This window comes from Melozone crissalis, unplaced genomic scaffold (assembly GCF_028551555.1).
Source record: "Melozone crissalis strain CALT ecotype California unplaced genomic scaffold, PUWL_Pcris_2 ptg000023l_1, whole genome shotgun sequence".
Lineage (NCBI taxonomy): Eukaryota > Metazoa > Chordata > Aves > Passeriformes > Passerellidae > Melozone > Melozone crissalis.
In genome coordinates, this window is record NW_026535801.1 from 11,111,590 (window position 1) to 11,135,039 (window position 23,450).

Genomic DNA, 23,450 nt, shown 5'->3' on the forward strand with positions numbered 1-23,450 from the left:
GGTCTTCCATTAAATCTGAGCTGGTTTGGGCTGGCAGACACAGCAGACTTCAGAATTCCTCCTTTTCCCCACGACAGAGAAATAAGCGCTCAGAGCAGTAGATGTACCTCCGTCACTCTAATTCCAGAGCTGATAATATACAAGATTACCCCGTACTACACAGTACCCCTAAAACACAGCATTCCTCCACATTTCCAAGACATGCAAGTTATCTATACCTTTTTCTGCAAAAGCATAGTTAGTCAATGTGATTTGCCTACTCACCTACTTCTAGTTCAGCTTCTATTCTAGCTTACAACCTACACAGCTTCCGTGCTCAGACACTTGCTCTGTAACAGAGCACCTTCTCCTACAACAGCAGCAAGCCTTTCCCCACCACCTCACTGGCCTTTCAGCTACTGAAAAATAACCCATCAGAATAGCAGAGAAAACAGTCAAAAATTCACACCTAGAAATTGCAATTTTTCAGGATGTCTCACTTACACATAGAAAAGTCAGTATCCTGGTAAGCAAAATGAAATAAACACAACAGTGGCAACTTGTAAAAGCGTACATAAACTGAGCTCTTGAGTTGATGTGGAACTCCCCTGAGCTGGCAGTTAAGGACTTTGTTCAGTTATTGTGACAAAAAAAAAAAAAATTAAAAAAAAAATCACAAGAACAGAGAAGGCAGGAATGATACCATCAATTTACGCTCGCTGCCACAGTACTTACTGTGGGACAAACTTTTACAATGCAAAAACAAGCACAACCACTTACAATCCATTACAGCAGAAACTACCTAATTTCTCTTAATCTAAGAATGTGGCCTCACCAGTCCTTGGCATCGAGGATTCTGGATTTATATGTAAAGTTACCACCTGCATTATGGATGATGGGTATTTGTGAAACTCTGCTCTCCATTTCAGCTGTTACTTGAACCTTCCTTACAAGCCACTTGCATCAGCCACACGTACAGTCTTAGTGGGGATTAGGCTTTAGAACTGGGCCTGCCCAGTTCTTCATGGAAATCTTTCTTCTACATGTTTCCAATCCACACTGAAGTATCTGAAGGCATCTTCTTACAAAGTCGATTTTCATCCCAGACAATGCTGCAGGAAGCAGGAATTGTATCTCAGACGTAAAAGCATCTCTCCCTGGCTGTGATGAGATACTCAGCACAGCAGACTACTCGTTTCCTTCACCTGGGGAGCAGCAGTAGCCATGTCAGGGGCAGCCAGTGTTGAACCTTCTGCTCAGTATTTATTGATGCCAAAGAGTCGAACCCCGTGCAACTGTGGCAGCTTGGGGATAAGCACGGTCAGGAGAGAGGCTGTGTTGAGGATGAAGTGTGTGGGATCATACTTTGTATAGAAACTCGTCAGGAAGTACCTGCAGGAGAGAAGGGAGCAAGCTTAGCTGATGGCAGCCTTGTCTAAAACACATACAAAGCATAGTTGAAAGAAGTGCTTGAATGATTAGTAAGATTTTACTGGTTAACATCTGTATCTGTATTAAATATCTCACCAGAGGTTCTAGAGTATCTACAGCAAAATTATGGTCTAAGTCTCTTCTTCCCATACCTCTCAAGGTGCTAAAAAGCAACTCTTAGTTTACTATTTTCTTCCAGCACTTCTCCCCACCTTGAGGAGTTATATATATTTTCTCAGATTCTGTCCTTTATGAGCCAACCTTCTAAACATCATGCAGGATCTTCCCTCCCCTCTCACTGCCATATAAGTGGACATGTAAATTTTCTTCAGGGACAAACAGAAAGACTTTTAGAGTCAGATAATAAATATATATCTGATTTTTCTTAGTTACACAACCACACTTTTGTCAACAGAGACAGGTGAATAGAATTCCTATGCTATTTGCATAGTGTAAATAGAAGACAATATGTACAAAGCAAAACTGACACTAGATCCCATCCACTGAGGAATGACACATTTGTAGCTCACAAGTTGCAAAACAGTTAATAAATGCTGTCACAAATTAGTTTAGATTTTCAATATTTATGACTTCACAATCTCTTAAAGAAATTCAAGAGTTAACAGGAAGTTTTCCTCACATTTCTAATAATTAAAACCTGTCCCATTAGTAACTGTTTACAAACTTTGACTTCAGTATGTGGAGTGTCAAAAGCAGAAGAAAGATTGTTGATTACACAGCCTGTAAATAAATACTCCCTACAACTGTGATGTGGAAATAAACAAACAAACACACAAGAAAAAAAGACAGAAAATGCTTTTAGACTGTAAATTGCAGCCCATCATGTTGCAGTTTTTGAAATCACAGCTTTATGTGTCACTTGATCTATAACACAGTTTTGAACTCACAGAATTATAGGAGAGATTGTGAAGAACTTCCTTGAAGATGTGAACTGTACTCCATAATCCAGTTGTTCCCAGTGTGTTAGTAGCCTAGCTTTGCCCTGATCAGGTGTTTCAAAAGGAGTTCCCTTTACTGCATGCAAAAACACATACATTCCCTGGGGAAAATAAAAAGTGAACACAGAGGCACTTTTAGTAATATTTTTAAATAATTGTTACATTGTTCAATGCATTATAAAATTAAAAAAAAAAAGAAAAAGTGAGTGAGTGAATTCTCACCCAGAAGAGCTGCTAGCCTGTAATGACAAGTTATTGAAGAGGAAGGAAGAGACAAGAAGTGATTTGCCTGAGACTGTGCAGAGTCAGAATTAAAGCCCGAGTCTGTGTGGCATCCAGTCCAGTCCCTTGCCTTCTACACTAGTAGGCAAAAGTTCCTTGCATTCATCATTCCTTGCAACAGAATTTTAACAAGCACTGTAACAAGTGTGGATTTGTATCACCACTTTCCTAGCACAGTGTTAATACAGTGATGAGTAGTAGAGTGTGCATAAAGCAAAACTCTACCTACAAACACTGACAATGTCACACCAACTCCTGAAAGCTTTCTCACCCCCTTACCAGCTTCAAATGCTTAGAATGGACTAGGCATTCTGCTGAATGCCATCTGTCCACCTCTTTGCTGCTTCTCCTTAAACATGCTGGACTCTCCTTGTTACTGCTCCTGTTTGATGGGAACATGCCATGTATGGTTTGTTCTCAAAGACCAGTTTGGGCCTCTTGGTTTCAAACAGGAGAGTACACCTTCTTCCAGTTTGAAAAAAACACTTGTTTTCTATCAAAGAGAGCACACCAACTCCAGGGAAGAGTCTCTATGAGACAATATCAAAGATTTCCTTCTATGCACATTCAAAAATTTTCATAAGAAAGCTTTATATAGACAAAAAAAAACCCACATTTCTTCCAAACTCTTATAATGGAGGTGAAATCTCAGCAAATCACTTCATGTCTCCTTCCATCTTTTTTTGGAACAGCCTCCAGACCAGAGCCCTGTGAACCTAGGACAATTGATTTGCTTAATTAATTTTTTGATTCATGACGTTTGCAGTGTCTATTTTAATAACCATAAAGACACTTTTAGGACAGATCCAACTGCTTACTCCACATTTTATTTCCCAGTGGTACTTGCAGAAAGAACCATCAAAACTGCTTTCAAGGTTAGCTAAGACTTTTCCATTAGTGGAAATCCAAAATTTTTTTTTTGTCAAACCATTTGAGGATTTGTTTCCACGAGAAGTGCCATTTAACTTCTGAAATATCCAACAGTGCAATTTATACTCATCTTCTAGTGTTTCACTACAAAACTACTTGCCAGTGCATGCTCTCATCCCTGTTGTCATTACAGCTACTTGCAATGAGTTCAGTAAGGCATGTGGGAAATATTTAGTAATACTTGTCTCTGCCAACATCTTCTGAAGTCAGACATGTCTGATGCTGTCAAAGATAACACACAGAACGCTCTAATGACAGTTACAATTTCACCAGTAGTTTTAAACCTATCTACAAAACCAAAAAGCTCAAATAAAAATTAAAACTTAACATTCAAGGGGGTATTACCCATCCTCAGTGAACTATCATTTTCCTCAATAAGGAAGGAGCTATCTTTTTGTCTTCTTTGCTGGTAATGTTAGGAAGCTGAGCTAGCAAACCTCAAGTATGATCTAAATTGCTGGGTTATGGCCCTCTTTCCTCTAAGCATGGCAGGACCAATACAGATAGCTGCACTACTTTAAGTGGCTACAGGAAAATGATAGCATCCTGGGGAGAGGAGCAGAAAGCAGGTCACAAAATCTTTTGCATACAGAAGTCATCATGCAAGCCACAACCCTCTGAATAACAAATGGTTTCAGGGCTGGGGTCAAAGTAGTTTAGTTTTTCCCACTGCTTTCAAGAGAGATTACTCTAATGTCCTGTATGGTGACAACATTGCATGCTGAAGTCATTCTGAGTTATGCAGCCTGGCCAGAAAGCAAAACTAGAAGAAATAGAATAGAAGCATTTCTCTTAAAGAAAATAGGTAGGCAGCTAAAATTAAACATTTTGGGATACTAACAGATGTATGTGGAAAATTAGCAGAAAGTGTCCAAGTATTCAAAATGTGGTAGTTTATGGATTCAGTACAGCTGTCTAATAATACACAGAACACTGTGAAAGTTGATTGGCATGATGATTTTCTGTCTGCAACCTTCCAGCCTAATTAAATGCCATTTAAAAGAATACATAACTACATAAAGAATATTTCATGTCTTTCATGCTTAAAAGTGGTTGTGTATCACCCCTCCTCCCCAAAACAGCCAATCCTTTGTGGATAGGCCAAGGAGAGGTGGTGCTCTGGACAGCAGGATTTCACTGTCCATACAGACTGGCTACTTTCCTCCTCCCTTGCTACTGAAAATAAGTATTTATGAACAACCACTACTCAAACCCCGTTCCAAGAGAGGGCACTCACCAGGTTGTGAATGACATTAGTTAAAGTCCAGGCGACAGGGACACTAAAGAAGGGAATGCTGAGCAGGACAATGTGCAGCATGCCGACTCCCAGCGCGTACGTCAGCCACATTCCACGGCTGTTCATCACCCGAGTGTTGGGATTCACCTCGCTGTGGGCAACTCCTACGTTCATTTTTACCCTATAAAACAGATCTGTTTGAAGACTGAGACTACTGGTACAGAGGAGGACTTAACATATGCAATTTTCAAATGTGGGGAAAAGCTGCTTTAAAGAAGCAGGACTGGAGAGAGCACAGATGTACCTCAAGATCTTCAGGCTATGGTTTATAGAGAAATCAGTACAAAGGGACAGTTGGGAACCACTTGTTTAAAACAAGTCCAAACAAATAAAATTCACAAGCCTGCTGCAGAAGGGACATTTCAAAAAATTAGTTGCAAAGCTGTCAGAAACCAAGCTAATAACTTTAATCCTCTGAATTTTCTCCATCCATGACAATATCCAGAGCTCTGTTCCACCTCCCACATCAGACAATCTTCCTCCTCTTTCTTGTTCATGTAATGGTTAGTGAAGAATTCTGCATATACCCACTGCCCAGCCACCTACTTCTAGAAAGAGTAATAAAGGAGTAATCTATGCCTCTTTTTCTTGAAGCAAAGTGCAGATTCCCACCTCTCCCCATCTGTTAGTTTCCAGACAGACATTTTCATCTCCTAAATCCGGCCGAAATTAGAAAACAGGTTCAAAAGTTTTCTAAGCAGACACATGCAGAGATACACAGAATGATTTCATATGGTGATACATCCAGGAAACTGACAGAACTTACCTACAATGCCACTCTCATCCTATTGCAGTAAAATTTGTAATTATAATTTTTAAAAACCCCCTAAACTATTGCTTACTTAAAACTCACGTGATCTCTGGGACTATGGATATTTAGTTATGGGAGCGAGATGAAGTGGGGTTTTTAGCAATCATCTGAATCAGAATACAAAAACACTGTTTAACCAGCAAAAGCAAGCTTGCTTTCAGTAAGAAGTTTGTTTCTGACACTTATTTATTTTATACTCCATACCTTAGAGGTATGGGGTATAAAACGAATATAAAATTTACCCGAGTATTCTGCAATATGAACAGCAGTAGACTAAAAATAGCTACGCTGAAGCTGAACCCGAACCGGTGCACTGCCGACCTTACCCGGTACCTGTCACCGAGCATTCCAAGCCGTGCACTCGCAGGGCACACATTACCTGGGATGGGCGACTCAAGGCTGTTCCTCTCTCCCCGGGATGCAGCACCCGCCGAGCCAGCACCTAGACAGACATCTTGCCGTGACCCGCCATCCCTTCCCATTCCACGCCACGACTCCAGCCCGATCCGCGGGGCAGCTCGCCGCACCGCCGCCTTCCCTCTGCCATCCCTGCCCTGCCGGCCCCGCTCCGCCGCCGCCCCGGCCCCGCCGCTGCCCCAGGCCGGCCGTACCCGTGGCCTTCTCCGCAGCCCGGCGCGCAGGCGGCCCCGGCCGCCCGTCCCTCCGCCCCCCGCCGCGGCCCCACCTTTCCGCAGCCCCGCGGCCGCCGAGGAGCCGGAGCGGAGCGTCGGGCGCCGGCCGCAGGTAGAGCCCGCGGTGCCCGTGGGCAGAGCCGGTCGGGAGGGGAGCGGAGGGGCCGGGCCGGGCCGTCCGTACCGCCCACGGGCGCGGGGCGGGCGCGCAGGTAGCGCAGCCGCGGGGCGGGAACGGGAACGGGAGCGGGAGGGAAGCGCCGCCGCCTCGCTGAGGCCGCGCCGGGGCTGGGGCGCCGCTTCCCGCGGGCAGAGGCCGGGCAGGCCCCGGGAGCAGCGGGCGCCCCGCCTCTCGCAGCGAGAACCGGGAACTGCGGACGGCTCTGTGGTCTGGGGTAAACTGGAGGGCCCGTAGGGTTTATCTGCCGCTTTTCGCCCGCTTTTTCGCCTCGTAAACCGAATAAATGCCTCTGTGCGCGCTGAGGGAGGGCCCCTGAGGAAGGCGGTGCTCGGAGGGGGGGGGCGGGGTTCTTGGTGTGGCTTCAGACGTCTGTAGGGCCGGAACCGTGAAATTTAGGGAGATTTTGCTCCTGGTTTACCTGAGGATGGGTAGAACCGCAGTTGTTGGCATGTCGGACATGTCTGTAGAAGGATGCAAGGGTTAGATCAGTGATGGGGCTCCCACGCAGGAAATGCTGCGCCTTCCCACAGAGCAGGGCTGGAACGCCTGTGGTCCGTGAAGAGTTAGAGTAGTAAGGTGGCTGGAGCTGACACACGTGTCTCTTAGCTAAAAGGCATCATAGGTTGGGTGCCTTTCCATGGGTAGGACATCCCAGAGGTCCCTTTGTGCCTCCCCATAGATGTTCCCGAGATGTGGCGAGCGTTGTGTCCCTCAGTTGGGGTCCAGGGCAGGGGACGCCACACGGCCGGGAGCTGATTCCTCTCCCGAGCTGCCCGCATCGGTCACACCTCATAGAAAATTTGTCTTTGAGGTCTCCAGCGTTTTTGTTTTAAGATCCTCCCGTGTCTTAGTCAGTGTCTTTTGATGGAGACACATCCAGCTCCCATCTGTTTTACTCCCATGAGTGAATCGTGAAGCACTTGACATGGGAGTCCTGTACTGAATTCCTGGCATTCCTGTGCATGAATGCCTCAAAACCTGCCTCTGAACATGTGTATGTGATATTAACATGTGTACATGATATTAACATCGGTTCTTCTTCAGCAGTGCACGTGTTCTCCTGCTCCTCTTGTTTTCCAGTTGGTGCAAAAACTATTCATCCGATCCCTTTACCACATTTGAAAGGCAAACTCCCTTTGCAATGTAAATAACAATAATAAAGAGAAACCCCCTTTGTAGCTGTTCCTAGAAAAGTTTCAGTGCTGCTTGTACTTCACAACACTGTACTTCCTCGAAACGTCCTGTAATTGTTGTATCAGCTGCATTCACCCTGCAGGGCAGTGATGCTCAGGGGTGTTGGCTGCAATCCCTCACCGGGACCTGGCTGTGTCAGGAGGAAATCTGTGTTTGTTCCATTCCTCCATGTGTGCTCATATCCTTGGGACAGGTGCTGAGTGTGCAGTCTGTGTTCTTCAGCAGATACTTTGGACTGAATCAATGGGAAAGCCAGGACTGCCAGGATTGTTTGCCTTTCAGTGTAAATAGCATTATATAACATAAACCAGAGAAGAGAAGAAACCTGTCTGAACCATTCCCCTGCCTGTCTCATATGCATATAAAACTGTGGTTGAATTCTTTTGTGGCAAGCTACAAGGATCAGCAAAATGGTTTTCCTGGGGCTTGGCTGTTTGTGTCAATGTAGATACTTCAATAGAAATGCATGCTAAAATTCACAGATCTGTGTACAATCTCTTCATGGGAGTGTGTCTCTATAATATAGCAAGAATTTTATGGCCCTTTGTATTTCCAATAATTAAAAAAAGAAATCTCCACTGGTTCATAAGGCATCTTCATTTTCAAGTGAGAGATGGAGTGACATAGGAATAAATGACCTGCCTGAGGGCACACAGTGCATCAGATCAGAGAGGCAGGACTGTGATAGAGAACTTTTTTGGATTTGGTTTTTATTTTTGCCAGTAGATCCCATTGCCATTGAATATGGCTTTTCCTCAGCACCAATGTGTTGCCTCCCCACTTCTCTCCCAACACCTATTGACTGCAGAGGAAGCTGTCTCTTGTACTGTAACTTGAAAATTTCACTTTGCAGCCATAATGCTGTGTTTTTCTACATTTCAAAGTTCCTGTGAAACAGTTTCCTAGAAATGTGTAATTGTTCCTTTTACATTCTTTTTCTGTTTTTTTCTGTGCAGCTGAATCTTTCCACCATGAAGCAGCTGCCTGGAGAGACAATTCGGCTCCTTTCGAGTTCTCAGGTGATTACTTCAGTTGTCAGTGTGGTGAAGGAGCTGATAGAAAATTCCTTGGATGCCAGTGCTACAGGCATTGATATTAAACTGGTAAGTCTTTCTCTCAAAAAGAATTGGATCTAGAATAAGATGCCAAGAAAATTGTTCCATTGCAAATGTGATTTTTAGGCTATTGTGATTTGGGGAATGGCAATGATTATTATATATTTATATGTATATATTTTTACCTCAAGTAAAAATGGTACAAAATTAGTTTCCATTTGTGTTCTTGAGGCCCTGCTCTGGAACAGTAAGGCATATTAGTGCTTCTGGGTGTATTGTGGGGAAAAAACTGTTAGCTTTCTTAATCCTTCTTTTCCTACTTAAAATTTGTATTTTCTGACTAATAGCCTATTGTAAATGTGGGACTTAGGTTTGCTGTCAGGCTGACATATTTAATTCTCATTACAAAGTATTGTAAGAAAGGTAAAAATGGAGACAGCAGAAAAGGTTGATGGCCATTCAAAACAAAACATGTTTTTGTAATACGAATCACCACCCTGTCTCTAATTAGCATGGTGAACTCTGGCTACTTCTAACTATTTTTATAAGCTGTTCAAAAATGTTGGCATGTCATTCAGGGATAGTTTCTGACAATAGGAAATACTACTTTAATAAAGAATTTGAGTTTTTTTCTCCCATTAGATTGGGTAACTGGTCAGCTCCTCTTGCTGTCCTATTTCTGCCTTTGCAGTGTTTTGTCAGCAGCTGTATATAGCAGTATCTCCTGCTTAGTAAGAAAGAAGCGTTGCTATATCCTGTATAAATGCATGTATTCAGAATTGTATCCAATTTCCTTTCTGCAAATAACAGTGAATGCATAGGATATTCTTGAATTAAATGTTAGACAAATGCAATTAACTAGGAGGACAGTTCAGTTTCTCCTTGTTTCTTTGTCCATGTCTGCTGTGTTTTCTGACTGGAGTTGTTCCATGTGAGAATGCTTTCCTGTAGATGCCAAGGCACATGTTTGTTACTGCTTTGAGTGAGCTGAAGATGTTCTCTCTTTGCTATGGTCTCTCATAATCTCTGTCTTCTCAATATTTAGATTGCAGAGTATCTTGCTTCTTGAGTAACTCCAAAGTGAGTAGTGTGTACACAGCTGTGGGGGTGAAGGGTATTGGGATCAGATCCTGGGAGCTGATCAGAAACTGCAGGGAGTGAACAGAAAGGTTTTGGAGTGTTCCAGAATGGTTGGAACAAACCTTGCAGAGGAGAGAGCCCTCTAACTAGTGTGGGTTTCACAGCACAGTGTCCAGCTTTGTCCCAAATCACTGAAAAAGAGCATTTTTAACCATTTTCAGTGCATGAGTCATCTGCACTGCTCTGACATTCTTGTGTCAGTCCAGCCCAATCCAAAACATTGCAGTTCCAAACAAACAAACATGGCTTTACATGAGTTGTCAGCAATTAAAAGAAATTTGATGATTTTTCTTCTGTGGGTAATAGGGGAGAGGAGAAAACCTGCACTCTGTACAACTCTAGACAGTAATACTGTAAAACATTGGATTTTTTCTGGTATTTTTTTAATGGGAAATTAAAATAACTCTGACCACTTAATAGAGGTCAATGACCACATTAATTCTGGATTACTTCAAAAGCATAACAGAGAAGAGAAGCTTTGAAATTCCATTTTACAGCTTGATGGGTTTTGCCTGAAACTGCAGCATTTTCATTGTTTTAATCTTTTTCAGATGGAATAGGAGGGCGTAGTTTATCCAATTTGCCTGAACGAAGATAACAATTCCTTTCTGACAGACAGACAGGAATTAACCTGCAGATGGAATGGGTCTCAGATAAGAGTCATGGCAGTGGTGAACTGGCTGGTGTTTCAGTCTTGATTGGCCATAGGTGATGTTATTTGGCATCTTTGCACTGTGTCCCAAAGCTGAATCATACTGATTGGCATCAGTGACCTGGCAGAGCAACTGAAACATTCCATGGGTTCATAACCTTTGTCAGATTCAGCTCATGAAGGAAGGTGTTACAAAATACAAAGTTTAAGCATGTTTACATAACATTTACATAAAACATAAACAAGTAAAAATCAATAAGATTAAAAGAGAAAGAGAGAATCATTTATGTAGCATTTTGATTCAAGATAAATCTCACTTTTCTTAAAGAACTAACAGGTTAGAAAGTAAAAATGAGAATGGAAAATAGGGGGTCATAGTAAAATTCTCAAACCTTTCATTAGCACACACAGCAGCAGGGTAGAGGGTTTCCTGCCTCTATTTCCTTGTGTGTTTTTGTGCTCATTTGAGGTGTATTGCTTAGTTCTGTTTTGCTGCCCAGTAGGAAGTTGACCCAAACATGAGCAAAAGCATTGTTTTTCACCTGAAGACAGCTTTTGCACCATTCATTAAAACAGAAAGTGAAATGTACTCATATTTCTGTTGTTTTTTGTGTATTGTGGTTCTGAGCCTACCTCAGAGGCTTTTGATGTTTCCTAAATCAGATTATGTGTGAATGCAGAGGGTTTCTTTAGATCCCTTTCTTTTGTTTTTGATTGCATCATTTTTTTTACTTCAAGAAATAACCTTGTGAGTACATTATAATTTTTCATAACTGTTTTCAGCATAGGCCCAGGTAGGACAGCAAATTTTGTTCTGTTTAATCAACCTCCTTTCAGTGATCACCATCACATGCTCTGTCCAGCATCAGTGATGGCAGCCACTGTTTTAAGATAATAATTTCTAAGCAAAACTAGTTGTAAGGTCACCTAGATGTATTACACACTACAGCACATTTTTTTGTTTGTTGCATCATAATCTTTTCAAAGAGCCAGTCTTGCTTCTGTGGAAGAGGTTTAGTTACTGATCCTGCAGCTCTGATTGCTTTCTCCTCCTGGCTTGTGGTTCCTCCAGGTGCTGCTCACTTGTGCAGACTATAATGTAGCTGGAAAGAAGAATTTTTTCCTGCACTTGTTTGAGATGTTACAGAACCTAAATTTCATCTTTTATTAAGCTGTTGTAAATATCTGGGCTTCAGAATTTTACCCTATTTATGCTGGTGCTTACTGGAATGACATATTTAAACTGGAATTCAGTAAAATATGCTTTACATGTATGTAAAGGCAAATTACAAAGATTGAACTTTGCTTCCTTGAGGGCTGTTTTAAAAGAGTCTCTGGGAACCTTTACTTCTTTTTGTAAAATACTGTATCTCTTTACAAGCTTTTTTATTACTCTTACACGTCATGCCTTGCCCCACATTAGAATTTCAGCTTCTGTGTATTGAACTTGGAAAGCAGAACTTAGAAAATGTAATGGAATCACATCAATCAAAATTGAAACTGAAAATGGTGTGAAGTGAGGGTCTGCTGAATTCAGTGGATGCAGAGCTGCATTCAAGTGATTTCAAAAAAATCAATACCAAGTAGGTAAGAGAGGTGAAAAGAGACAAAAAAATCTTCAGCTTTCCAGCTATAGGTCTCCTTTTGAGCTTAGGTTTTGCTGTTTCCAAATCACAGGAGATGAGTTATGTTATTTAATTAGAGAAAACTTCACTGTTATCCTAACATGGTGTATTTTTCCTTTTCTTTTTTTTTCCTTAAACAGGGACATTTAATGGTTGCTCAGTTCCTCCAAACAAGCAAAGCTTCAACTTCTGTATGGTTAATTAGAAGCTGTAACCTTAGCTGCTTCAATATTTCATCTTAATCAATTCAGTTGTTTTACTGCTCCTTTGTGTTTTGTTCTTTTTTTAGGAGAATTACGGGTTTAGCAAAATAGAAGTGAGAGACAATGGCAGTGGAATCAAGGTTGATGATGTCCCAGTTATGGCCATCAAACACTACACCTCAAAAATCAGCTCCTCTGAGGACCTTGAAAGGCTGACAACGTACGGCTTCCGTGGGGAAGCTTTGGGATCGATTTGCAGCGTATCAGAAGTGAGCACTTGCAATAAATGGGGAACCTTTGTGTTATGATTTCTGTTGTCTGTATGTGATCATGGAAGTTTTATTCTGTACAAAGACTTGAAATGTTCCAGTGACTTACCAGGGATATGCTTGTGTATGCTGAATTTCTCCCCAGCCCCAGAAGCCATGTCATAGAAATTTCTTGTTTGTGTCAGTCCTGCCTTTCTGTCACACAGGTCACAGCAGTGCTCTGTTTATTTTGCTTAGTCAGAACAGGTAACAGACAGATTGTGTTGTATTTTCTTTCCTTTTGTGTCAGGGAGTATCATGTCAAAGAGTATGGCTGGCTTTGCTACTTGATTTAGGGTAGATCAAGAAAGGAGCAGCAGGTGATGGCCAGGAGAAATCATTTGAGGGAACTGATGGCCCACACAGGCACCATTGCAGTAATGATTTCCGCCTTCTTATCTGGGTGATCAGCACTCATGGGATCTTGCTGGGCTCCTTATTGCTCTTTGACATGTATGTGACTGCAGTTGCACAAACTTTGTCCCTGTGAGTAAACAGGAACCTGCTGCCTGACCTAGCTGAGTCTGAGCCATGTGTTTGTATTAAGAGGATTGGCAGTGTACTGACATTTGCTACTTTACTTGTTGGCTAAAAGTAAATGTGTTTGTTCAAAACCATCTGAAAAGTGTTCAGGCTGCTGAAGGCACAGCATCTGCCAGATCTCTTGTGCTCTCCCTTCCTGAAATCATGCTGCACCAAGGCCATGTTTTAGGTGCAAGTCTGCTGAGGATTAGAACAAGCAGGAAGACGGCAAAGCCTGTGTCTGCTTGGAAGCATCAGCTGTTGAGCTCAGGAGAGATGATGGTACAGCTTCACTCCTTGGTACCTTGGGCTGCATTCACATTGCACTAAGCAGGAGTGGGCTGTGTACTTGGATGGAGATTTCCAAAGATGCTTTCAAAAGTGTTGGTGTTTTGATAGATGATGACAGACCTCAATCATTGGTTCCTTCTAATGAGCTCTCAGAGCAGAATGCCATCTGTTCAGGGCTTCTAATCAGCTCTATGGCTGATTTCATAAGAGATGGGAGGTGGCCTGAGTGTATGAAGTGCTTTAATAAGTATTACTCCTTGTATCAGTAATTATGTTAATTAACACTTCTGGCATTAATTGTGTTCTGCCTACTCAAACTGCCCCCTGAAATTTCAGTTTGAAGGTACTTTGCTATTGGCCCTTAAGTAGGTCTGCAATACTGTAATTCCTATTTAATCAATTATTGTTTTTCTCTCCAGGGGCATGACTGAATGCTGAATGATTCATGTGAGACACTGAAGTAAACCAAAATATCCTGAACATCTGTATGTGTGTTAAACTGTGTCTTCCAGGTGGTTAAAGGGCAGTGGTTCTGTTACTCACAGCGTTGGTAACTGAACTCTGATTTATGACTGCTCTTGCTAAAGCAATCTGTGAAGTACCTTAACAGCTTACAAAACTTGCTGTGACTGATTGCCAGATATGTTCAGGTGTGGAAAGAAAATATATTGTTTGTTTGAGAGTCATCTTTAAGTTCGTGGAATCTCACATGAATTTAAGTTGTCATAGTCAGTTTATCTCACAGAGGGTAAAAATGCAGAAATGTCAGTTGATAAAGTTTATTTAATCTGTGCTAGATAGAAGATAGAGCAGTGTGTGTTGTAGGTAGCAGGAATTGCTGTGCTTTGTGAATCAGCATGATAGAAATGCTTTTAGTTACATGGCAGGAAACATGCAGAATAATACTGAATGTTTTTGTGCCTGTAAGAAACACCTGTTCAAGAGAAATTTTATAAACTAATTAAATGTAATTATGGTGACTAAAGTAACAGATTGGTGTGGCGAGTGTGGTAGCAAAGCTTATCTAAGCTCATTGTGAACTTTGTCTATCCCTGATTAACACAGGTTTTTTTACATCGCTCTCTTCAGGTTTTGGTCACCACAAAGACAGCTGCTGATGATTTCAGCATTCAGTATGCCTTGGATAGCAATGGACGTGTAACCTCTAAAAAGCCTTCCCATCTTGGGCAAGGTAGGCTATCACTGCTCTGGTGTTGCAAGGTGACAGGTGTATTTTGTGTTTCTCTGAGGCTCTGTCTGATGTTGAAATACCTGCTGTTTACTTAAAGGCTGAGTATGAAATCTTTGCAGCTGTAAACTTTTCATGCCTTGTGTCTGTCAGCTGAGAATGTGTTGTCATAGCATAAGAAATGATACCTCTTGGAAGTTGTTCTAGATTGTAATTATAAACTAGTTTCTCCTTCTCTGACTCACTTCTTCAAGCTGACAGTGGAAATAAAACCTGTAAAAATTAAATGCTCCTAGTCTGTGTAAGTGTATGAAAGATTTCTTCAGGACCAAAGTAATGTATCTGTATGTAGCAAAATCCTTGCATAAAGGAGGAAGAGTTGCCCTGCTGCCATACATAGGAATTGCTGGAAGCAGCGTGGCTGTAGGACCAGGCAAACTCACAATTCTTTCTGGCTTGCAGGAAGAGTGTGTACCTAATTTTTACTAAGGATTCTTTTTAAGATTTAGCCTGTATAGTGTTTTCCACTGCCAGAGCACCTGCAGGTTGCAATGCCATGCCTTTCATTGAAATTGTTGAGTTCTCTGACATATCTAATGCTTTGCAATGTCCTTATGGGCTAGGAGCTCATGTGGTTGTGTTGGTAAATGAATATTCCTCCTCCTACAGTGTACTGTACCTTGAGCAGAGGTATTTGGCACTTCAGGTACTACCCCAAAGCAAATGCTTGTGAAGGCCCTTAATGAAGCACAGTGTTCCTTTGCCTCCAGATATGTGTGATTAGATTCTAGTCTTTTAATTACTCATTTTGCTAATGAAGGCTAACTTATGCATTGAGACAGCTTTATTTAGTGCTGCTTCTTGCTGCTGTTAGTGTGTATGAAAGAAAGCTTAATGCTGCAGTCATAACTCTAAATAAAGGAGAAGAATCCAAAGTCTTGAGATACCTTTTGGGGAGGAATGATTGCTAATTTGGTATATTTCTTCTCATGCTAATAGCCTGATTTAGTGCAGCAGCATACAAATGTGTCTGTTTATGTAAAAATAGTTTCCTCAAGATCCAGTCAGTGATTTGCTTTCAGTATAATTTCTACTTTATTTTCTTGCAGGTACTACAGTAACAGTCCTAAATTTGTTTAAGAATCTTCCTGTAAGAAAGCAGTTTTACTCAACAAATAGAAAATGTAAGGAAGAACTGAAAAAAGTCCAAGATCTACTGACAGCATATGGTATCATAAAACCAGACCTGAGGATAACATTAACACATAATAAGGTAATAATGAGTTTTTTCTGTCAGCTGTCTTAAGGATCAGTTTCTGATGAATCCATGCAGTTCATGTAATACTTACACAAAATGTTTCACTCCTAAATTTTTTCTTTCATCGTAGCTTTGTTTTGGACTTCCACTTACTTTCTCCTTTCATAGGTGTATATTTCTAATGGCTACAGATTTTTATGTTAAGCTCCTAAAACTCAGGCTCAGGTATTTTTGGTCTCTTGCAGGAGATGCCTGGCTAGATATATGAAGTATAAAAATTATTTTGCATGCTAGTGGTTTGTAAAGATGGTGATGGTTTTCAAACCGAGAAGTGAGACCTTACTAAACCACAGGGCCTGATGAAGTGTTAACCAAAGCCACCTGAAAAAAATGTGTAAAAATTACTATTTTAGACTATCTATCTGGATAGAAACTATAGTTCATACAGGCAGCTTGCTGTATTCTGAGTCATAAGAGCTCAGTACATAACAATGATTTTATTTTAAAAGGCTGGAAAGTTCAAAACAATTTGTGTCATTGGTGTAATAACAGTAACATGTTATAACAACAACATTTGGTTGAGCTAGTTGCTCTTGGTTAAACTTGGGAGGATGAATGCAGGGGTAATTTGGAGGTTACTTTGACTTCACTGCATGCTGAATGGGAATTCTACATCACAGCTACAGAAATGACATGTGGAGCAGTTCCTCTTAACCTGACCCAAATTTAACAGAACAGATTTCATTGGCTGTACCCTGGCTTTTTACACCTCTGAGGGGGAGGCTGTGCAAATGAACTTCCAAGTTGCCACAAAGTAGAGAGTGACATCTCGTGGCCAGATCCCTCAGCAATTCTGTTTCTGTTGTACAATAATGCTGTTTGTTGATATTTGTCATGCTCACTGAGACTTGATCAGTTACCCCATCAATCAGACATTCACACTTCAGTTCCTTTGCAGTGGGAGTAGGAAAAGGCACTTGTACTTTTCTGAAATGACAACAGATTTCCTTTGCTTTTTTGGACTTGTTTAACATGCTTTGATTGTATTTATGTATGCATTTTTAAATATCACTGTGTAGGTACTGTGAAAAACTAAAGCTGGCTACAGAATTCATATTTCAAGGCTGAGAAAGAGTAGCTAACTTGTAGTCTTACTTCATTGAGATCACTGAGAATTTGGAACCAGACATCTTGGGGGATGTGTGCCTCCAAGACTATATTGAGCTCCTTGACATATCTACCAGTGGTTCACAGTACTGATGTTGGTCAGTAAAACTAATTTTTTCTTCTTAGTGGTCTGTTTTTGCCCTTTTCAACAACTCACAAATGCTATTTTCTTTATGGTATTTTGATTTCATCCCTTTAATCAGGGTATTGAGTATCTTGGGGTGGTTTTTCTCTGCTTATTTTAATACAGTGGCAGTAAGGTCCAAGAAGGTGATTACCTGTATTTTTCCCAACACTTCCTGCAAAAATGGTGTGAAGGTGGCATGTTAGTTGCCATTGCACATTGGGGTTTCTTTTGAACCTCACTTATTAGCTTCAGAGGTACATTCTTCAACACCCAATTTTAGGGATTTAATAAATGGATAACAAAGTTTCCTTTATTGTAATGATAAAAACGATGTTGGCTTTTTGTATTTTTCATTTTGCACTGCCAGCCTTTTGTTCGTTGAATTTCTTTTTTTAAAAGAGGAAAAGAGGTGAGAAAGTGCTCAAACATTTCATCACAAGAGGTCGCTCAGTAGCCGTTGCTGAGACAGGAGAATTAAAGGCTTAAGTAGACAGAAAGTGTGGTCTGTCTCTGTGCATGTGGAGATGCTTTAATATAGTCTGAAAGTTAATAACTGAACTGAGTTTATAAAATTTGTATTCAGATTCCTGTCTTTCTACTGCTGTTGGCATTCTGTGCAAAATAAAAAGTCATCTGTTGTATCACACCTTTTAAAAGATTTGAAATTTTGAGTTTCCAGTGTGTAGCAACTTGCAGTAGGTCAATGGTGCATTTGTTTTACCTTATCACAGAACATAAATATTCTTTATTTCTTTTGCCTTCATATGCTAAATATTGTTTTCATTACAATAGCTAATTTGGATCAGGAAAGTGTTTTTTCCATACAGACACTACAGCATATTTGTGCTGTAGTAATACTCTACTGAATAGTGTCCTTGGTGATTTTATTTGTGTGTATGTTCGTTATTTTTTTGTTAGAGATGTACTAGGAGAAAGAATCAACTTCTTAGAATAGCTTTATTTTTTATGTAGCTCACAGATAATGTGTTCATTTAAAAGACAAATTGTATATGCAATTATATTCAGAGGACTTGTTAGAATCCCACATTCTTGAGGCTGAACCAGTACTTTCTGTTGCAATGAAAGAAGGTACACCTTGAGAGTACAGTCAGGTTCCTGGGCTTAAAAGGGCAAGAAGATAGCAGAGATTAACTATTACAGTAGGAGACAAAGAAAGATGAAATGAAAGACTAGAAAATATAGTAAGAAAAGTAAATAAAAATGTATTTCAAGGAAGTTTTCTAAATAAATTACAAAACCAATACTTTTAAGAAAAAAGCCACACCAGAAAACAAAACTAAAAACAATCCTCCCCCTGAAAAACCAAATCCCTGAGTTTTTACAGCCCTGTATTTTATATGAAGTTAAAGGAGCATGGTGGGTTGGATGGGGTTTGAGCAGCTGGCCTTGAGAAACATGCCCATGGCTGGGGAGTTGGACCCAGAGATCTGCAAGGTCCCTTTCAACCCAAACCATTCTGTGATTCTGTGAAAGCATAGCCCTGGCTTTACTGGAGAGGAATGCAGAAAGGCTGAAGCTGCCCTGAAGTGTCTGAGGTTAGGCATCTGAAAATGGTTGCCTGATGAATTCCAGCAGAAACTTATTTTGAGCTGTTGAAGTATAGATGGTTTTAGGGTGCATGCTACATTGCATGATGAATTTCCACCATGTCTGATTGAGTTTTTTCAAAAGGTGTGTGTCTTGTGCTTTTGAATGAAATTTCCAGCATTTTTTTCTTCTTCCTACATTTCATGTCTGTGTTAGTTTGGAAAATATTGATTGCTGTTAAGTGTGGTTCTTCACAGAAAAGAACTACCTCTTCCAGCCTTTGGTTGATTTTTAGTGGGTAAGAAAATAGATATTCTCTATTCCTCCTCAGATTTATTTATTGTGGATTCTCCATCAGTGGCTTTCCAAGATAGGAAACACTCAATTGCTGTTTCTGCTCAGAATGTTTTGTTTGCATTAGCAATAAATAATGAATCACTTTGCAGATCAAGCCTTGAGGTACTATTGCTATTTTGACAACTTGGATTAGCTAGTGCTCCTTCTTTTTATGAAGGTTTATCCTGCCAAGACATTCTTTGAATACTGATAATGTTGATCCTCTTGCCAGTATGGTTATGTTAGAAAGAGGTATTTTTCTTCTTTCATCACCATGTTCCTTGAAAGCATATTGAATAATGAGACAGCCAAATGGAAATAATTTACATGAGTATTCAGCAAGTTTATTTAAAGTTAATGTTATCTGAAGGCGTGTTAAGAACATTTCAAAGTCAGCTACTGCTTAAACTGCCTCAAACCCTTCAGCCCCAAATGCTGAGTTCTAGCAACCTGTGAGCTCTGGCTGTGTTTTACTCAAGCTGTTAAAACACAGCTTTTAGTAGTTCCAGCTCTTCTCTAGAACTGCAGTTTCACACTCTTCTCTGTTTAATACCAGTAGCCCTCAGCTCAGTCTCTATAAACCACTGATGTTGAAGAGATAGAAGGGTATTTCATCAGTGTTTTGTAAGACTGATAGGGAATGCTTTAATTCTGTTTCAGTTGCCTTTATTCCACAAATGCCAAAATGAGCAAGGGCATCCAGTAACTATAGCTATTTTAACAATATTAGATATAGTAGAGCCAAAAAAATTCAGCAACAGATGGTTTAGATGGTGCCTATCAGCAGGTCATACTGTGCACAAGTGGTCCCATGTCTTGTACAAAGTACAGATGGGCCATAAGTAGGCTCAGTAAATTTTCCAGTTCCTGTTGAGGAAAACTTGGCATAAGTGAATTTTTTTTCCAGTGTTTTTCACACATAACATTTGAAGCTTGGTCACACGCAGTTCTGCCTAAAACTGTTTCTTGTTTGTTTCTTAAGAGAGTCATGAGTCAGAACTTTTGGATGCAAAGTCCGTTTAAAAAGTCTTGTAATAACTGTGGATAGTGTCTTCCCCAAAACCTCTTTTGTTGGTGGTGTTGACTTAAAGGATGCCATCTTTGTTTTCTTTACAGTAAGTCTCCTCTATTTTCCAAAGTTGCATAATCTTAACCAACAGTTTGTATGAAATAATCTCAATCCAGGTTTTTTTGTGTGTCCCTGTCCTCTGTAATAAGTGTGGATTTTTAGAGAGTGAGTGTGTTATGGTACATTTGCCGTTTTTAATAATGTCAATTTACTTTGCATTCATTTATTGTGCTTCCAAACTCTGCTATGGCTGCATGTTTAAAAAAATCTGAATTGAACAGAGATAGGAGCACATAAACTCTATGTTGAATTGGAAAGACTACTCTGTTTAATGTAATGATGATGAATGAAATCCCTCCCTAATCTGTGTGTCTTAAAATATAAAGAGGAATTATGATTGAGAATCTGCAGTGCTCTGCAGCCAACATGCTTCCATTCTAACCTGGAATACAGCTCAGCCTTTGCTTCTATGCGTTGTTCAGTGGCCTTGCTGAGAAAGCCAAACAGAGAGTTAATTATGGTGTTTTTTTGTGCTGAGGACACCTGTCCGCTAGGAAATGCGCTGAGACCCTCAACTCAATTTACATCAGCCAGAGAACAGCTGCCAGATGGTAACTACTTTTGGTCACTACCAACCTGGTTGAATTTGAACTGGTGACCCAGAGGTGAAATGCTTTATATCCTATTACTAATTCCTTGAGGTTTCCAGTTTCTCATCCATCACTTTTTACAAATGACAGCACAGTATATGTCAAAAATCTCAAAACAATTACTGTTTCACATATGCAGTGTGTGTTGCAGAATCTGAGATGTGCCTTTGCAAGGCTTTTGCACTCACACTGTCGGCTTAAAAAGGTACGTGGAAAAAAAGAATGTTTCCAGAGCTGCATGGGAATTTTCCCTCTTCTTTAACAATGCACTTTGTCACTGTTTTATATGTGTTATTTTTGTTAACTGCTGTTTTACAAAAGGCTTTAAAACCTCCCTTTATTTATAGAATTCAGTGTGATGTTGTACATTTTCTGAATCACAGTTTTGGGTTGGAGACTGGGTGTTGACAGTAGTTTGATTGTTTAGGAGGCTTTATTTGTTTTTTCTTCCTGCTAGGGAAGTGGAATCTAATAGAATCTTAGAATATCTTGAATTAGAAGTGACCCACAGGGATCATTGAGTCCAACTGCTGTCCCTGCACAGGATGCCCCAGAATCCCACCATGTGCCTGAGAGTGTTGTCCAAATGCTTCTTGAACTCTGTCATGCTTGGTGCTGTGACCACAGGCATGGGGACTCTGTTTCAGTGCCCAACCACCCTCTGAGGGAAAGAACCTTTTCATAGAACCTGAGAATCATTAAGGTTGGAAAAGACCTCCAAGAGCATCAGGTCCAACCTTTGACCAAATACCACCATGGCCACTAAACCTCACTGTGAAGTGCCACGTCTGCTCAGTGTTTGAGCACTCCCAGGGATGGTGACTCCACCACTTCCCAGGGGAGCCTGTTCCAATGCCTAACTACTCTTGCAGTGAAGAAATTTTTCTAACACCTAACCTGGACCTCCCTGGTGCACCTTGAGGCCATTTCTCCTTGTCCTGTTGCTGCTTGCATGGGAGAAGAGCCTGACCCTTATCTGGCTATGACCTCCTGTGAGGTAGTGAGCAATAAGATCCCCTCTGAGCCTCCTTTTCTCAGGCTAAACACCCTCAGCTCCCTCAGGCTCTCCTCATCTCACTTGTGTTCTAGCTTCATTGCCCTTCTCTGGACACACTCCACCACCTCCATGTCTTTTTTGTAGTGAGGGGCCCAAGACTGCACATGAGACACGGGGTGTGGTGTGACCGATGCTGAGTACAGAAAGACAATCACTGTCCTGGTCCTGCTACACTATTCCTGATAGAGGGCAGGATGCCATTGGTCTTCTTGGCCACACACTGGCTTGTGTTCAGCTGTAATCAACCAGCACCCCCAGGTCCTTTTCCAGTGGGCACCTTAATAGCCACTCTTCCCCCGGCCTGTAGTGCTGCAGGGGCTTGTTGTGATCCAAGTTCAGGACCTGGCACTTCATCTTATTGAACTGCACACCACACCATTGGCCTTGGCCTGTGAATTCAGCCTGTCCAGATTCCTCTGCAGAGCCTTCCTGCCCTCCAGCAGATCAACACTCCCACCCAACTAGATGTTGCCTGCAAACTGCCTGAGGGTACACTCAGTCCCCTTCTCCAGATAATTGGAAAAGATGTTAAACAGGCCTGGCCCTGATTCTGAGCCTGAAGAACACCAGTAGTGACCAGTTCCAACTGTATTTCATTCCATTCACTACCACTCTCTCAGCTTGGCCATCCAGACAGAGTGCATCCAAAAAGAATGCACCTGTCCAAGCCATGGTTTCTTCAGGAGAATGCTGTGGGAGACAGTGCCTAGAACTTCACTGAAGTTAAGGTTCTATCCACAGCCTTCCCCTCATCCACTAGGTGGATCACCTGGTCATAAGAGGGAATCAGATTCTCTGAACACCCGTGGCTGAACATGTGTGATTAAAGCAATCAAAAAGCATGTGACTCTCAGTAGTCTTTGGAATTCTTGAAAGGCTTTGAAGACAGGTGTTACCAGATGAAGATCCTTGGCTCCTTGTATAATTTCTGTTAGCTCCTCTCCTAACTTACCTCCTAACTCCCAAATCCAAGCATTTCTCCACTGTGTCATGCTCAAGACAGTCTTTTTGTTGGGAGGGTGCTCTCGTGTCATGAAAGGGAAATCTGAGTAAGGAATATACTGGAATTTGTAGAATGAACAGTGCTGTGGAACGTGACTGTCTTTCAACAAATCCCCTTGATAGTTCTAATATTTGATGCCATTGGACAGACAGGTATGTAGCTGCATCTGATGAGGGGAAAAATGGTGCCTTGAGTTTCTGAACTGGATATCTCCACTGATAAATTGTCCCAGCTTCACATACAAATGGAGGGGGCAGCTGATTCCTTAGGGGTGAGTATAAAATATCTAGGAAAATAATTGATTAGTTGCCTAATTTTTTAATAAGCTATATTGAAAAAAAATTGTGATTTCTGTTTTCAAGGGCAGTTTATGTAAGGGTTCCCTTTTAGGAAGGTAACTTACTACTGGTGTTAAAAAAGAACACCAGTTAAAGCGTGGAGCTGAAAAACAGCAGCACTTCTCAAGGCTGGCATTCTAAAGAATGTGGTGAGGACTTCATATTGATCAGTTTTGATCTTAGCAGATGGGTTTTCTTCCACTGCAGAGAATGTGC

At 41.1% G+C, this 23,450-nt stretch overlaps 2 protein-coding genes across 6 annotated transcripts in view; one reads left to right on the forward strand and one right to left on the reverse strand.

Annotated features, from left to right (window-relative positions):
* Positions 1-43: 43 nt before the first annotated feature.
* On the reverse strand, positions 44-6,464 carry ORMDL1 (ORMDL sphingolipid biosynthesis regulator 1). 2 transcript variants are annotated; one of them, XM_054277542.1, is made up of 5 exons: positions 6,375-6,464; positions 6,069-6,131; positions 4,819-4,999; positions 2,319-2,470; positions 44-1,371 (listed from the first exon to the last, which is right to left on the reverse strand). In XM_054277542.1, exons 3-5 carry the CDS (start codon positions 4,990-4,992, stop codon positions 1,236-1,238), a joined length of 462 nt encoding a protein of 153 aa, XP_054133517.1. In that variant the 5' UTR covers positions 4,993-4,999; positions 6,069-6,131; positions 6,375-6,464; the 3' UTR covers positions 44-1,235. The 2 variants fall into 2 exon arrangements, with proteins under 2 accessions (XP_054133517.1, XP_054133516.1); XM_054277541.1 differs by lacking the exon at positions 6,375-6,464 and having other exon boundaries at positions 6,069-6,241.
* Positions 6,385-23,450, forward strand: part of PMS1 (PMS1 homolog 1, mismatch repair system component) — a 44,149-nt gene continuing 27,083 nt past the window's right edge. The window contains exons 1-6 of one of the 4 annotated variants that reach the window (XM_054277537.1): positions 6,595-6,716; positions 7,547-7,645; positions 8,653-8,799; positions 12,458-12,640; positions 14,582-14,684; positions 15,791-15,954. In XM_054277537.1, the coding sequence (XP_054133512.1) occupies positions 8,668-8,799; positions 12,458-12,640; positions 14,582-14,684; positions 15,791-15,954 (582 nt within the window). In that variant the 5' untranslated portion in view covers positions 6,595-6,716; positions 7,547-7,645; positions 8,653-8,667. Of the gene's footprint in view, positions 6,434-6,594; positions 6,717-7,546; positions 7,646-8,652; positions 8,800-12,457; positions 12,641-14,581; positions 14,685-15,790; positions 15,955-23,450 lie in introns of those variants that run through there. The other 3 variants (XM_054277539.1, XM_054277538.1, XM_054277540.1) reach the window with 3 other exon arrangements.